The following is a 14753-nucleotide window of genomic DNA, read 5'->3' on the forward strand; positions in this document are numbered from 1 at the left end:
TGAAAGTTTTATATTATATTTTGAAATTACAAAAACAAAATGTATTCTTATAAAATTACCCTTATCTACATTTGTTTATGCACAACGTGACTTACTCAAACTAGTGCATATTTTCACCGCTAGGTACAATTTCTAAGCCACGCCTCTGCCAGAGATCCTAATGGTTCCATTGGCTGGAATTCCGTATTCCGTACGATTAAGTTCGTGTGTACGGTATTGGTATTCCGCTGTTCCGTGGCTGTTTGTCCTCTCTGGTTTGTCGTTAGTCCTGTAAGTTTCGCGGAAAGAGGAACGACTGGGAATGATTTCATATATAATAGATAGTCTATGGCTTGGCAATAGCTACCAGGAATAGTAGAAGTCTATGGTTGACTGCTTGCCAAGACTAGAAATGGTGGCGAGGCGAGTGTTCCGGAGTGCGTTACGCTGTTCTTTTTGTCGTATTTTTGGCAGGTTCATGTATTACGTTTGTGAATAATTGTGCAAAACAATGCCGAGAACTAAGTCTAGGCGAATTTCTGTGATGTCAACGTAAAAATCCAAGTCCCTCAACGGCGGATAAAGTTTTATCAGGTAAGAAGTAATTTCTCGCGTTCACTTTCTGGGGTAGGTGAACTTTCCAACTTGTCTACTATGCAAAGATACGGAAGTCTTTCACCTGTGAAATAATTATTTTGAAAAAAGATATTAGTATTCGATTACTCCTCAGCATTTCGCAGGAGTATATTTCTGTACATCGGGTCACTGCTGCAATGTTGTGAACAAGTTAATTTCCATACATTTCATTTACACAGTTCTTTTGAATTATCGAGAAATTTCCTAAAAAAAATGTACTGACTTTTTTGCTAGGTTAGTTCTGTATTATCGTGCTAGTTTATCTGATTGAGAATATACCAAACTGAAGGTGGAATACCTCCGTAAAATTTTATCCTCACTCACAACGATCTAGTCTGAGTGAGTCACCTAGATTTATCTTTGTAGAAATAAGAGAGGGTTGATTATTGTTTTTCAGGTCATCAGTGTTGTCCTATGAGTAAAATTTTTGAATATTGTAAAAATGGCAGCAGAATACAGTAGAAACGTATTAAGAGTAGTGGTGGCTCAAATATGCCAAACGATCGGATGGCACTCAATAAATTCTACGCCGCTGGAATTCTTGGTCGATCTCATGCAAGAGTACCTAACGAGGACATCTAAATTGACTCACCAATATGCCGAAGTCTGTGAGTAGCCACTTTTGAACTATAAGAATCCTAAATTCAGAAACATAAGGTTTCATAAATAAAACCAAACATTTAATTGTACTGCAAGTGAATTGAAGCATATATGATTAATTTCAGTGGGAAAAACGGAACCGAACCTCGATGATCTTGGATTAGCCTTTCAGCACATGAATATAGACATTCAAGAACTAGCAGAATACGTTAAAAATGTTGATTCAGTCCCATGTGCCATCGAGGTACCTAAATTTCCTGTACCTCGCGAAAGTCATATGAATTTTTTGAAGCCAGGAAGCAGAGAGGTCGTTACTAGGCCTGTTCATGTTCACGAACACTTGCCAGCTATGTACCCTGACACAGAAGGTATGAGTTGATGAGAAATATGCGAGTTACGAAATGCACAAAAACTGATCATTGGATAAGTTTAAAAAAATTAATATTCCCTAACACGAAAACTCTTGATGATTTTGTTCCAATTAAAACTGGGAATCAATATTTCATATTGTAGATGAATATCCTCCAACTAAATCTGAAAACCCATCTGAAACAACTCCAGAAGTAACGCCTTTAAACGGCTCTCCACCTGACGGATCGGCGAACATATCGCCACAAAGTACGTCGCCACAAGTGGTTTTCAAACGCCCTGGAGATCCAGTGTCTCTTGAAAGTCCAATAGCTAAGCGACCAAGAGTAGTCGAGGAAGGTAGACCACTGCGTGAGATTCATAGTGTGATGATGACTACTTCAGGGTTTTTGTCCCCTGCCAGGGAGGGGAAACTTCCCGAAGCTCGAACACCTCAACAAGCTCGATCAGACTCTCCGTCGCCAAGCTCGTATCCAATGGTTCCCCCTGAATTGAATTCCGACAAAAAGCCAAAGAAAATTGTGAATAAAAAGAATGGAGAAGATAGGAAACTTGATAAAGAAAATAAGAAGAAGGACAGAGCGAAGGAGCTCTTTAAACCAGATAAAATTGATGATAGTAAAGTTAAAAAATTAGCTGGCATGAAGGAACTTGCCAAATTGAAAGCCCTAAAGCCAGGTGGTGGCAAGAGCCAAACAGGGATAGCTGGTCCTTCAGCAAGGCCTTCAACACCTAAACTTTCACCTCCAAAACCTGCCGGGAGTCCGAAGCCTCCTAAAGTAGTGCAGCCAAAAATGAAGCTAGAAAAATCTGAACCAACGAACAGTAGTTTGGTGCAAGAAAGGAAAGAAGAGAAGGTAGACAAGTTACCGTCCGAGCCCGACAAACAGAAGCTCAATATTTTCAAGAAAATCTCAAAGCCCCGGGACGATAAAGAAAAGGATACTACGGAGAATAAACACAAGGATTTGGACTCGCGTGAAAGTTCGCCAGGTTTGATAATCGACGAGAATATCGAGAAGCTGAACAGAAAAATTGACGCAGAGGCGAAAACTGAGGAGAAGAAGACACCCCATACACCCGATGTACATGTACAACCTGATTCCGGGGATCCAACTGGTCTTCAAAGCCCATCCTCTGACATCTACATGTTCGATGATATGTCGCCACCAGGCACTCCTAGTACGCCTAAAACTCCAGAACTTAACGTACCTGTGGTTATAGATCAGAAAAAGAAACGGAAAGAGAAAGGAAAAAAGAAGGAAACCAAATTAAAAAGTCCCAAGCAATGCATTAGTCCCAAAAAGGTAAAAAATTGTCAATGATGTCAAGTAGTTTTTACAAATTACCACCGGTATCTCATCAACCCATAATGACGCTTTGGTTTCATGTTTCTTTAGATCAAAATGTCAAACGATTTGGTGGAGCCGGATACACCGGAGAGGCCAAAGACTCCGCAGGCACCAGAACCGCCACTTAGAGAATTAGGACTGCCTCCGACAATGCCGTTTCCATTCTTTCCAACTTTTCCACCAGCTCCTGGTCTCATTCCGCCTCCCATTGGTCACCCATTGTTTCCAAGGTTTCCTCTTCCACTGAGCAGAGGGGTGCCGCATCCTGCAATGCCTAATTTACCATTGCCCCCAAGATTCGTTGGACTGAACACTAAAGTAGACGACTTTCCACCTCCAAAATCTAAGCCTTCTGAACGGGAGAAACCGCTTCCTATACCAGCGGTGCCCAGCTTACCTATCCCACCAGCAAAGCCCGAAAAAGTGGAAAAAGAGAAACCCGAGAAGATCCCGAAAATCTCTAAACATGACAAGGAGTTTGTGGCGCAACCCATCACCCCAACCCTGCAACCTTCGAATTTAGTTTTACCAGTAATAAATAATAATTTTGTGACCAATTCCTCTTTGCTCACACCAAAGAGCCCGAAAGTTGATAAAATTGACAAGGTAATGTTGTTTTTTGTGCTATGGAGTCGTATTGAGAGAAAGTTTGTAGTTTGAATAGAAAATGAACTGTTGTTATTTGCCGGCAATCAATTTTTACACATATTTAAACTATTGCTAACAATTACCTGTTGCAGAAATTGAAAGAGCACAAAAAAGAGAAGAAAGATAAGCTGAAAAAGAAGAAAGAGAAGAAGGAAAAACATAAAGAGAAGGGAGAGAAAAATAAGGAGAAAAAAGAAAAGGGCGAGAAAAAGGAAAAAGCTGAGAAGATTAAGGAAAAGCGAGAAAAGAAAGAAAAACGCAAAGACAAAGACGTAAATAATTTGCTTACACATTTGAATTCTAGATCCCGGTTCGCATCTTCACTCTGAATAAAAAAATACGCATAAATCAATTTTACGAACAAGTTATTGGCGTTTCAAGAATCTCGGTCAGGTTTGTTATTTCAAACAGTGAACTAATAATTTGGTATCTGATATTTCAGAAAGAGGATAAAGCCGAAGGTGTGCCTAAAATCACGTTGAAACTTGGTCCAGCGTCTCCTAGACCACCAACACCTGATACGACACCTTTGACGAAAATGTGAGTATCCTGAATCCATAAGATACACTTAAATCTGGATATTGCTTACCATCCTGTTTTTCTAAGTGTCCTAGAAACCCTCCAGGCATTGCGATTCAGTGGTGCAGAATTTTCTTTTCAAAATGATGTCATCAAGTTTACAGTAATGGAAGTTGACCGTGACAAATATAATGAAACATTTTCAATTTTTACAGAACGATAAAACCACTGCTTAAGAAACCTGACGACGAAGTTAAACGCGAGCCGAGTCCTGAATTGGCTAAGATATCAGCGTTAATAACTAGGCCACCGAAGCAGAAGTCAACAAGTAAGAGAATGGAGGATGGGCTTTTAGACGTCAGCCCTACCTTTTCTTCTGATATCAATGTTACGGCCCATATTTCCTCAACTCCAACACCTCGGGCTAAAAAATCCCTATTCAAAACACTTCCGCCCAGAGAATCTTCAGTTTTATCCTATTCCAAAACACCCGATATTCCAAGCCCTATGTTACTTCAGCAGCAAGCATCGTTTTACTTCGTAAGTACGTTCGCTTATTATTTTAGCAGTGACAAAAGTTTTATTATTCACTTTTACTTAGTATACTAAACTTCAATTCCAAGCCCAAGTTCTCTGTTTTGCAAAAAATTACTGACACGTGTGTTAAATATAAAATAATACGGACAGAGCGGTTGAAAAACTTTGTCACTGCTTCAGAGATTGCGAGATCATATTTATTCCTTCATCTGCATTTTTTTACACTCAGATCAGTCGTGATTTTTTGATATTAGTCCACGATGTAAATGGATCCAGGAAGGCAGATCATTTTTACATTTTGATAAAATTACAATTTATTCATTCTGGTGGGCACCTCTGAACATTTACTTGTTGTGATCTCGCAGTCTTTTAATTTTCTTCTGCAACCTCATATGTAAATATTTGCATCGAACTCAGAATTTGTCGTCTGATCGTAGTACGAATATCTGTTTATTTTTTTTCCAAATTTTCTCTAAAAATAAAATCGTATCACGCTTATTTGTCGGTGAATGAGAAATTAGTTTGATCTTTCACGTGAGGTTGCAGAAGTATTACAGTTAATGAGTAACGGCCCAACCCATCCAATATAACAAAAACACAGGTTTCAAAACCTCACTTTATTATGTCTCGTCTTCGTTTGCTCTACGTTTTCTATGCATCTAGAACTTATGGTGGCGGTATAGTTTTCAGTTTTAGTTAACGCTTTAAAAAACGTTACTATATACAATTTTAGTTGACGCTTTACAAAACGTTACTATATACAATTTTGTACATATAATTACGTAGATGACATTGGCCAAAATATTTTTATACGTATTTAGAGTTTGCCAAGTAAAAATTATTGTTTTTCTTCTAATTGTTATTTTACACAGTTCTTTTTTTCTCACACTGAAATTCTTTGTGCTAGCTTCTATCAGCGTATTTTCTATCCTTGAAAAATTACCAGTTATCAACGGAAAGTCTTTGCAAATGTTTTTAAAAGGAATCATTGTTAAAAAATCTGTATCTCGTCTCCCGCTGAAAGTATTTGCATATTTATTTTGAATGACATCTTAACTTTGTTTTTCACTCTTATATTCTCGCCAATTTTCAGCGTTTCATTGGTGATTTATTTACTAATTCATTCGATCATTCAATCATTCATTCATTCATCCACGTAATGTTTTAATAACGTCGGTTGTACTTGTCTCTTCTTATTCTGAAATATAGGCAGCATCCCTGAAAGCGAACGTTAATTTACTATCCGAAAGTAAAAAGTCAACTGCACTTATGTGAATCCGTAACTTTGTCTCTATCGATGCAGCTTTGTCTAAGATGAAGTACTTAACCCGTCTTCAGATATATGACTACGCTGTTTAATCAAATTTAGTTCATAAAATCATATTTGACACAGAAAGAAAAAAAAAACAAACTAATTTCGTGGACACTTTTAAATGGCTGTGACTTTATGTGAACTTCTTTCGGCTTCTTTGCGGTTTCTTCTGTACACCTCAGCGCTATGATGAATTATGATTACAACCATTTATCGTTAAACTCTGTTAGTGCGCACTCTGTAATTTAAAACGTAGCACATTTCTCTACTGCACAGTGTGTATATTTATTTATTTATTTAATTATTTATTTATTTTTTTATTTATCTATCTATCTATTTATTACTCAATCACTTGACTATCATTGTGCATTTTTTCAAGATTCGAATATTTTTTAAGCTAATGCTAGGTAAAAGATTCTTTCCTAGAATTAATATATTTCTTAATAACTGAGCCAATTTAGGTCCTATATAAGCATGAATATAGAAATTGAAAATTTCCCTGTAATTACTCTGAACTAAAAGTATTTATATCTATGTAAGTAAAATTGCACGCTTTTAATCATATATCAAATACGTTCCACTACATTTGCGAAATATGATTTTAACTTGACTGATATGATGGCGCAAAATAACAGTCAAAGTAACAGAAGATGCGCGAACTACGACTTATTTCGTATCCCTTTTGGTTTTGTGTTTTTCTTTCATGCCTCCTTAGAGTTTTTCATTTCTGTATTAAAGTTTCTTTTTACCACTCAATTCTAGCTTGTAGAAGTAAAATAGCTATAACGAAACAAACATCACATTTTTATCACAGATACCGTGAAAGCATGGTTTAAAAAAAAAGCGACGTACTTTCTATCGTCTTAAATTAAAAACTATTTCAGAATAATTCTAAACGCATTGAAATTTAGAGAAAAATATTTAATACATTGATGTTAGCAATAGCGTTTACAAGGTACTGGCGAAACGGTTTTTTGTAGTTCAAATTAAGCTGCATGCTGCTTGCATAGTGTAATGTGTTTAGCATGCGCGAAGAGTCAGCAATATAACCAAAGGTTTTGCCGGCACAGAGGTGAAAGCAGATGGGATTACGAAGAAAGAGGACATCAAGGAAGATAAAGAAAATGGGGTGAACACTGCGACACCAACAACCGCCACCACCGTGGTGAGTAAACGAGTAATTCACTCCCTACTTGAATGAGAGAGGAGTACGCGGCGATTATCACTCCGTTTTTAATGGGAACAAACGACCATAGATAAGGTACATTGCGTTCCGATATAATATCGTTCGATAGAAATGTAAAGCTTTAGGCAGCGCTACGAAATGTTTGAAATACTGATAGGTTTGATGAAAAGTAAAATCTAGCAAAGATGTTCGCTCAAACAATTAATCCCTGTCTCCTCTTGCGGCTATTATCTAACAAAGGTTTATTTTTGCGAGGAGAGATTTGAAATCCACATATTCTGATTCTGTTGAGACTTGCGCGATTTTTAAACTCACGGTTTGCGAGTTATTTGCGAGCGTGGTTCAATACAGGGATTGTTTAAAAGGCAGGATTAAAGGTGCCTGGTACTTTTAGTTTTATAAAAGTTAGAAAACGCTCAATAGTGTTTTAATTCTTAGGCTTTAGTATTACTTTATTATTACAAAGTTAAAGCTGGAAAATCGATAATACTGTGTGATGCATTCTGCCTCCTTTACAAACAAAACTCCTTTAAAAAAAAAAGCATTGTTGGCTGTTAACTTTGTATTCTGCTGCGATATACCTACGTTGGAATGTCAAGGCAGTTTTTTAATCTAAAGAAGAGACAAGTATCGGAGACCAATCTTTATTCATCATATTATCATGTGCTGCGCTACTTTACAATTCGACCCTCATTCCTACAATCATCACTGCTTATTTCAAAAAATTTAAAAAAAAAAGAAAACACTTAAATTAATTCAGTCACACGACAATAATTATAATAACTTCGAAACACGCCATACCTTTTTGGGTATGTCAATAGAAAGACCCGCATTTGCACAGTGCACAAGGAAAACTGCAGAAAACCTTGTCCGGGTGCAGCCGGACCAAGTTCAAATTGTAGCTCGCTGATTCGGCTTCTGAACGAGAGGACCTGTCTTACAATTTTTTGCAAATTGCCACTTCGGTCCTCCTCAAGAGGCTGGGCTCGCACGCTACGCTACTACAGTCAGTCATGAAAACCATTAAAATTTTTTTGCCTATTTCGACAACCTAGTCATTCATAAAAATCCGTGTTAGGGCGAGCCCAAATGATCTAATGTGACTTACAAATGATTTAATCAATGCTCGATCTTGGATATTCAAAGTTTTGATAAAATATTGTTACATTCGTTGATGCAATTCGAGTCAGTAAAGAAAAAAAAAGGTACACAGGAATAATTTCTTGCTAAATGGGTTGGGTTGTTCTCTAGTTTTTCAAAACGTACGGATTCCATTACTCTACGAGTTTTACAGGATCAAGAGGGAAGACAAGTATGGATATGTCCTGCTTGTGGAAACCAGGACGATGGTACTCCTATGATTGGATGCGACGATTGCGACGCTTGGTATCATTGGTAAGAATTTATTGATATGAATAAGTCATTGAGAAACGTAGAAAAAAAAACTACAACAATTTTCATCAGTCTAAAAACTCGTGAAACTGAGATTTTGCGTAAAGATTGCATCACTATTTAATTTCTTTATAAAAATTTCAGGGTTTGCGTAGGTATGCAAGTACCGCCTGCAAAGAACGAGGATTGGTATTGCCGTTTGTGCATAGCTAAAAAGCAAGAGCTTCATCATGACAAGAAGAAAAAGAAGCGTAAGAAAAAGGTGAAGGTGACTGCCTAGTATAAGCTAACCGGGCCTGGTGCAAGGCCCGGTTTACCCAGCCAATCTACAGCTAAGGTGAAGCTAAAGGGTGGCAACAAAATTAGCGTGAAAGGGGTTGGTATGAAGGGAAAAAAGGTGTCCAAGAAGGAACTCAAAGTACAGATGAAAGGGTTTAAAACAAAAACTGCAAAGCCTAAAACAAAGGGTAAAAAGAGCGGATTGAAAATGCAAACAACAGTCAAGAAAGGAAAACGACTTAAAGACATTGCCGCATTGTAGAAAAGTACAAAGACGAAGAAGAAAAATAATGGTGTTGAATATTAGACATAGTTAGCTTAAATTTCAGAAGGATTGAACGTTATTGTTGGGTTCCGTTTAGGAAATAGATCGTAGCTGCACAACTTTGGCATCTTTGGTCTCTAGTTATTCAGAAAAGTTTGTTCTATCACCAGCCTATAATTTCCTAATATTGTGATGAGGTTGAAATCAGTAACGTTAATTTTATAATAAATGTTTAAGAAGAATAGTTTTTTCGCAACTTTAATTTCGTCCGAAATTGAGTAAATCGTAACGAGGCAGAAACGTTTTCATATTTTTAAAACTCAACTCTTTCAAAATCATTCTAAAATTGCAAAGTGATGATTTTTCTTCCTAACGTTTTATCAAGGCAACATACTAACTTTAACCTCATATATCGGTAGGCGTTGTAATTAGAGTTAATTTTTTTTTTTTAATTTGATATTTTTGAAAAGACTAACAATAAATTATGAATTCCATATGTTTAGTTCTCTGTTTTTTTAACTCAAAATTTACGAGTAGAACCATTTATATTAACCTGATAGAGGCATCTTTGCTGAGCGATCAGGGACCATAAGATTTAAAATCTCATCCGTAGTTGTACTTTCGCAATTTTATAATGTGCGAGGTAACGACTAAGAGATTCCGACTGACCCGCATTGTTGCATCTGAGATAAATTGAATCGATGAAGTGATCAAATACTTCTCAAGATATCATCATAGTGATTAAGGATTTTTGTACATAAATTAAAGGTACTTGTTGATACCTTTCGTTGATTGAATGATTGAAAATTAGTTGAAGATTGTGAGATATTGTTGTGTTAGATGTTCAATCGAAATTTGATTGATTTACACCTAACCAGAGCGATGAAAAATTCCGAAATTGTTGTTAGTTGCACTTACGAAGAGGAGAAATCAAAAAATGTGCAAGTGCCTGCAACTGTAAAATTACTGCATAGTTATTTATCATTGGGAATTTAAAAGTAAAATTTTTAAATTAAAAAAAATATTAAAAATAAAATGGAATAAATAAATGGCACCGACAGCTTTTTTTAATTCTCCTCTTCATACGTGAATACGATTATTCTCTTTTTGATTTCTTTTCACACGATCTATTTACACAAGCTTTTGCGTCCGCTTGAGATTGCATCAGGATAAAGTATAGAATATTGTACAAATTCGCATAACAATTTAAAGGTGTAACGGTTTTACGTTTACGGTCATAGAAAACAACAGATATGTCACATGAATAAAATGGATCAAATCCAGTCTGACCAAGTTTGGTTTCTAATAAAAATTTTAAAGTCCATTTGCGGTCTCGTAACACTTAATGTAATGTTATACCTATACATGAATTAGAGTACAACTAATTTTCTCTTTAAAAGTCAAATTATATTCTACGTGTATATAATATAGTAGTAGTAGTAGTAATAATAATAATAACAATAATAATAATAATAACAATAATAATAATAATAATAATAATCATTATGATGATGATGATGACGTTGACAATGATTGTAACAATAGTAATTAAAGTAACACTGAGCTAATATAAATGATTGGAATTGGAAGATAATTTTTAAAAATGTTGTGTATAATAATAACAATCTTTATTTAAAAGATACACGTCTGAGGACGACTCGAATCATGTATCATAAAATATCATACTATAGGTTGAAAGTATAGTATAGGTATAGAAAGTATATGAAATATAAAGCAGTGTCGTAAGCTTATTAGAAAATCGACCAGCTTGAAACAAGACCTGTATTTTCTGTAGCCATACGATCCGTACTTTATGTGTATTGCCTGTAAAAAGACACATTTATGGCTTCAGTTATGCCTATGTCATATAAATATATTTAATATAACAATACAGAAAATTGACGGCACGAATATTTATATTCAATTATTTATGAATTCACTTGAGAAATCAATAGTCGATCAACTACTGATAAAATCATTATTCGCAATATGTTCAGACTATCATTGGTGATTAACATATGATGGTTTCTTGAATTGTTGAAATATAACATTGACGTATGACTTTTTTTGCAAAAACTGAATTTTGTAGACTAAATTTTCGTTTCTACCTATGAATAAAAATGCGGGATTTATATAAGTTTTAAATTTATTGCAGGACTTGTTCTAATCACTTTATAGGTGATTCGTTGTTTGCGATAATTTAAAGAGTCAATTTATCATTGGAAATTATTTCCTAAAACTGTTTAACCATAACATTTCATCTATCATATACGTATATAAATATATCTGCACGGGTTAATAACAGCCAGGAGAAACTAGTTAACTGTAAAGTATATATTTTATTGATATTACACTTTCGAATGAAGTCCTTGCCCAATTCTAAGATTGTGTATTAACGTAAGTAAACGTTTTACAGAAATATTAATTATGGAACAAAGAGTTCAAAATTATTGATTTGATGAATTTGTATAAAACAGAACTTATTATACGTATACTTGTAAAAAAAAAAAGAAAAAAAATAATAATATTGTCAAATTTAAACAAAGTTGACTTGAAAAAAAAAAAAAAAAACTCATTACCTAGTTCTTCTGCTGAAAAATCGATTGAGTAACAGAATATTTCCTGAATAAACAGAATACTTATTATTATTGAATGTTAAAAAAAAATTCGAATCCATGCGGCCCAGAAGATTTGGTTCAATATTTCCATGAAGAGTATACCAACTGAAGCATCTCAACTTTCCAATTGCAATACCACGATGATCCATTTCTTAACTATTTATTACAATCCAAGTTTTCCATTACTTGCAATAACTCTTTTCAGCAAGGATCGATCTTACTCTTAGCCGGCGGGGTATTGAGCCCACCGATATCACCAGATTCAAGTTGTTTAAGCAGCCGGAAGAGCGCGGCAGCTTCTCTAATCCTGCTAAATTCGATGCAAAAGGCTTGTACTTCGATGAAAAGTTCTTGAACATTGATTATCTTGTTTCTGATTAGAGACTGAAGGAACACGCAAACCAGACGGACTAAACGATTTTGCATATATCGATCTTTGATGGTTTCGCAAGTCGATATGCAATTACTGATGTAAAGGTGAACAAACTCTGTTGGTAGATCGACTGTGGTTGTCAATCTATTCACAACTTCCATCGAATGCAAGGACATCTCCATATTAACCAGCACGCTGAAGTACTCTGTTATTTGGCTGGACTGCATAAGCTTCAGCAGGACTTCAATAGCTATTAGCGGATTGTTTTCAACCAAGTCTGGAAGCTTTACGGGGGTCAAACCGATGTGGTAAACGAGTTTTGGGTCAGCGTCTAGCTCCATAAGCAAGTGCTGTTGCTGCTGGAGCGTCAAGGCACTCTTATACGCTCTGCCCATCAGTCTGCGTGCCTCGGCCCCTGCACAATTAGACACACACATGGAAGAATCGTACTCAACCGTGAACTGGCTCGGCTCCTCAACGTTCATCCATGCAAGTTCATCTGCGGAGTGATACAACGGTGGTGTGAGCCTCAGGAATTCTGGCCGATAGCTTTGGCTACAAAGAGGTGGCTCGCCGATCACAAGACTCTCCGCTATAGCTCTGCCAACTTTCTTGTCTATCTCGCCAGCTTTCGAGCGGTCCATATCCGGGAGGATTACTGGATTTCCACATTTGCTTACACTTGGTAGTTCCGACAGCCTTTCGGCTAGTTGAAGCTGCAGACTAGTGAGATCGACGAGAGGAGTAGCCGAGTGAGACATCTCTTCTATGATTTGTCTCGCTGTTTTTTGCATCGTCTCTTTGGCTCCATAGCCGAGTAGGTGGCTAAGCAGGTTCTTCTCGCATCTGGAGAGCGCCGGGATGTGTCCAGAGAAGTTTGGCCGAGACACCGAACCTGAAGCACTCTCATCCGAGGGCTTCAATACCTGGATGAACACTGTGGCAAACGGCGTAGACGCCAGTTGCTCGCCTCGATAAAGGTCGTAGAGAAGAGCGAGCGCCATTATTCGCTGAACATTGTTTGGCAGGAGATCGATGTGCTGAAGAAGCAGCAACAGGGTTGTTCCGACTTTGAAGAGATCCTCCTTTGCAAACGCCTGGTGTAACTGATTAGATAGTGATTCTAAACTGGTATCCAGGTTCTCCTCGTCCAGAATATCAAGCAGGTTTGATAATTGCTTTGGTGTTGCAGACATGACGAATTGCGGACTTTATCGATGAGTTTGTACAGAGTTTTTTGGAGTCAATATTCGGTGAAAGCGTCGAGATTTCATCCACCAATCAATTACAATACTTATCGCCAAAGGTTTCGTACAGCTTCGAAGGGTTTCGAAACACACTTCTAGGCAAATTCAATTTGAATGACTATGTTGTTGTTATTACGGTAACCTTCAGTTTCGGTGGGAAAAAATTTTCTTTGCCGAAGATTCCTACTGATGGAAATGAGTGAGCCCCAGAATTTTACACATATTAGATATTAGAAGGATTATGCACTTTAAATCTACAATATTTACATATTTATTCAATTACTTGAAGTCACTTCAATGTTTCTTAACCTCTCATCAAAACATTTTTTTTCAAGTTGTCACGGACAAAGTAATTGGGAAGAAAGATGAGGCGTCAATATTTTACGGATCCTGTACCACGTGATGTCATCCAATGTTTGGCGGATAAATCGAGAAGCTTTGCAAAGTTGCATTTTGGCTTCGATCATTTTTCGTTTTTGCATTTATTATTTCATAAAATCCATCATATTTTACTTCAAATGATCGAAAGTGTTTTCAAATTTTGTAGACTATACTTGAAAAGCTCGAAAACTGATCAATCGCCAATGTTTTGCTACTTTGAGTATTCGTATCAAGACGGAGTTAACAAAATTCATTCATTATTCATCAATTTTGACGGTAAATCGAAGGCGATACTTCATCATTTACTTAATTAAATTTTAACTCCTGTGCGCCAGCATAGAAGATAATTGTTTTCATCATCGTGTTCTGTAGAGTTACTTGGATTATAATCGTCACGCCAAAAGTAGGTATTTTTAGGTCATTATACTCAGCCTCTCTGCAGTTGAGTGAATTTTATTAGGGGCCATCGTAGTGTAGAATCACTTCGGGATGTCGGGTAAAATTGGTAAAAATGGGTACAGTAGGTTTCGTGAAGTTTTTTTTTTTTTTATTGCCACCTGAATTTGAAAATTTCTCGAGGTCGCTCGTAGAATTTTAGGATTAGATCGCAAATTGCGGACTTGGGGTATGTTCCGATATACACTGCGAGCACTGTAAGGTGTGTCGTCAATTTAGTATACTGCGAAGCCGTTCCTGTATAGTTAGCTATACTGGTTACTGCTTAAAACGGAACGCAGTACAGTATACTGTGATCGACATTTTTTGGCGTTACTTTCATTTCATACATAATATTTGTTTCACATTGCAATAAACACAATTTATTCAAATTTTCCATTTTTGTTTTTAACGGCCGATATTTTTAAATGACAATATTCAATAATAATAATTATCAATAGTGGAAGCTGTTAAATTTCTGAACGCTGTTGATCACGTGATCAAAGCACTGAGAGCACCTTACCTCGAAAGCACCAGTGTTCACAGTAGAAAAATGGCGACGATTTATGACGTCATATATTTCCCTATGATACTGTAAGAGCACTGAACAGTGCTCGCAGTGTAT

At 36.5% G+C, this 14753-nt stretch overlaps 2 protein-coding genes across 6 annotated transcripts; one reads left to right on the plus strand and one right to left on the minus strand.

Annotated features, from left to right (window-relative positions):
* The first annotated feature begins 265 nt into the window (after window positions 1-265).
* On the plus strand, window positions 266-11674 carry Taf3 (TBP-associated factor 3). Of its 5 annotated transcripts, XR_006883625.2 has the most exons (12): window positions 266-573; window positions 1013-1223; window positions 1341-1583; window positions 1729-2891; window positions 2985-3542; window positions 3677-3856; window positions 4027-4124; window positions 4319-4431; window positions 7023-7117; window positions 7960-8144; window positions 8433-8533; window positions 8675-8695. XR_006883625.2 is itself a non-coding variant. In XM_046629726.2 (11 exons), exons 2-11 carry the CDS (start codon window positions 1058-1060, stop codon window positions 8808-8810), a joined length of 2853 nt encoding a protein of 950 aa, XP_046485682.1. In that variant the 5' UTR covers window positions 268-573; window positions 1013-1057; the 3' UTR covers window positions 8811-11674. The 5 variants fall into 5 exon arrangements, 3 of the variants coding, with proteins under 3 accessions (XP_046485683.1, XP_046485682.1, XP_046485681.1); XR_006883626.2 differs by lacking the exon at window positions 7023-7117; XM_046629726.2 differs by lacking the exon at window positions 7960-8144 and having other exon boundaries at window positions 268-573; window positions 8675-11674.
* Window positions 11154-14708, minus strand: Not11 (CCR4-NOT transcription complex subunit 11). The gene has a single exon (XM_046629729.2). It carries the CDS (start codon window positions 13259-13261, stop codon window positions 11894-11896), a length of 1368 nt encoding a protein of 455 aa, XP_046485685.1. The 5' UTR covers window positions 13262-14708; the 3' UTR covers window positions 11154-11893.
* Window positions 14709-14753: the final 45 nt, after the last annotated feature.

Source organism: Neodiprion pinetum, chromosome 5, assembly GCF_021155775.2.
Source record: "Neodiprion pinetum isolate iyNeoPine1 chromosome 5, iyNeoPine1.2, whole genome shotgun sequence".
Classification (NCBI taxonomy): Eukaryota; Metazoa; Arthropoda; class Insecta; order Hymenoptera; family Diprionidae; genus Neodiprion; species Neodiprion pinetum.

What these genes read in the sequence shown, in the direction of transcription:
- Taf3 (XM_046629725.2), top strand. Translation starts at nt 1,058, where the DNA reads ATGGCAGCAGAATACAGTAGAAACGTATTAAGAGTAGTGGTGGCTCAA. An exon ending in AAAAACGCAAAGACAAAGAC is followed by an intron (nt 3,857 to 4,026) that starts GTAAATAATTTG and finishes CTGATATTTCAG; the next exon opens with AAAGAGGATAAAGCCGAAGG. An exon ending in AGCAAGCATCGTTTTACTTC is followed by an intron (nt 4,644 to 8,432) that starts GTAAGTACGTTC and finishes CGAGTTTTACAG; the next exon opens with GATCAAGAGGGAAGACAAGT.
- Not11 (XM_046629729.2), bottom strand. Translation starts at nt 13,261, where the DNA reads ATGTCTGCAACACCAAAGCAATTATCAAACCTGCTTGATATTCTGGAC.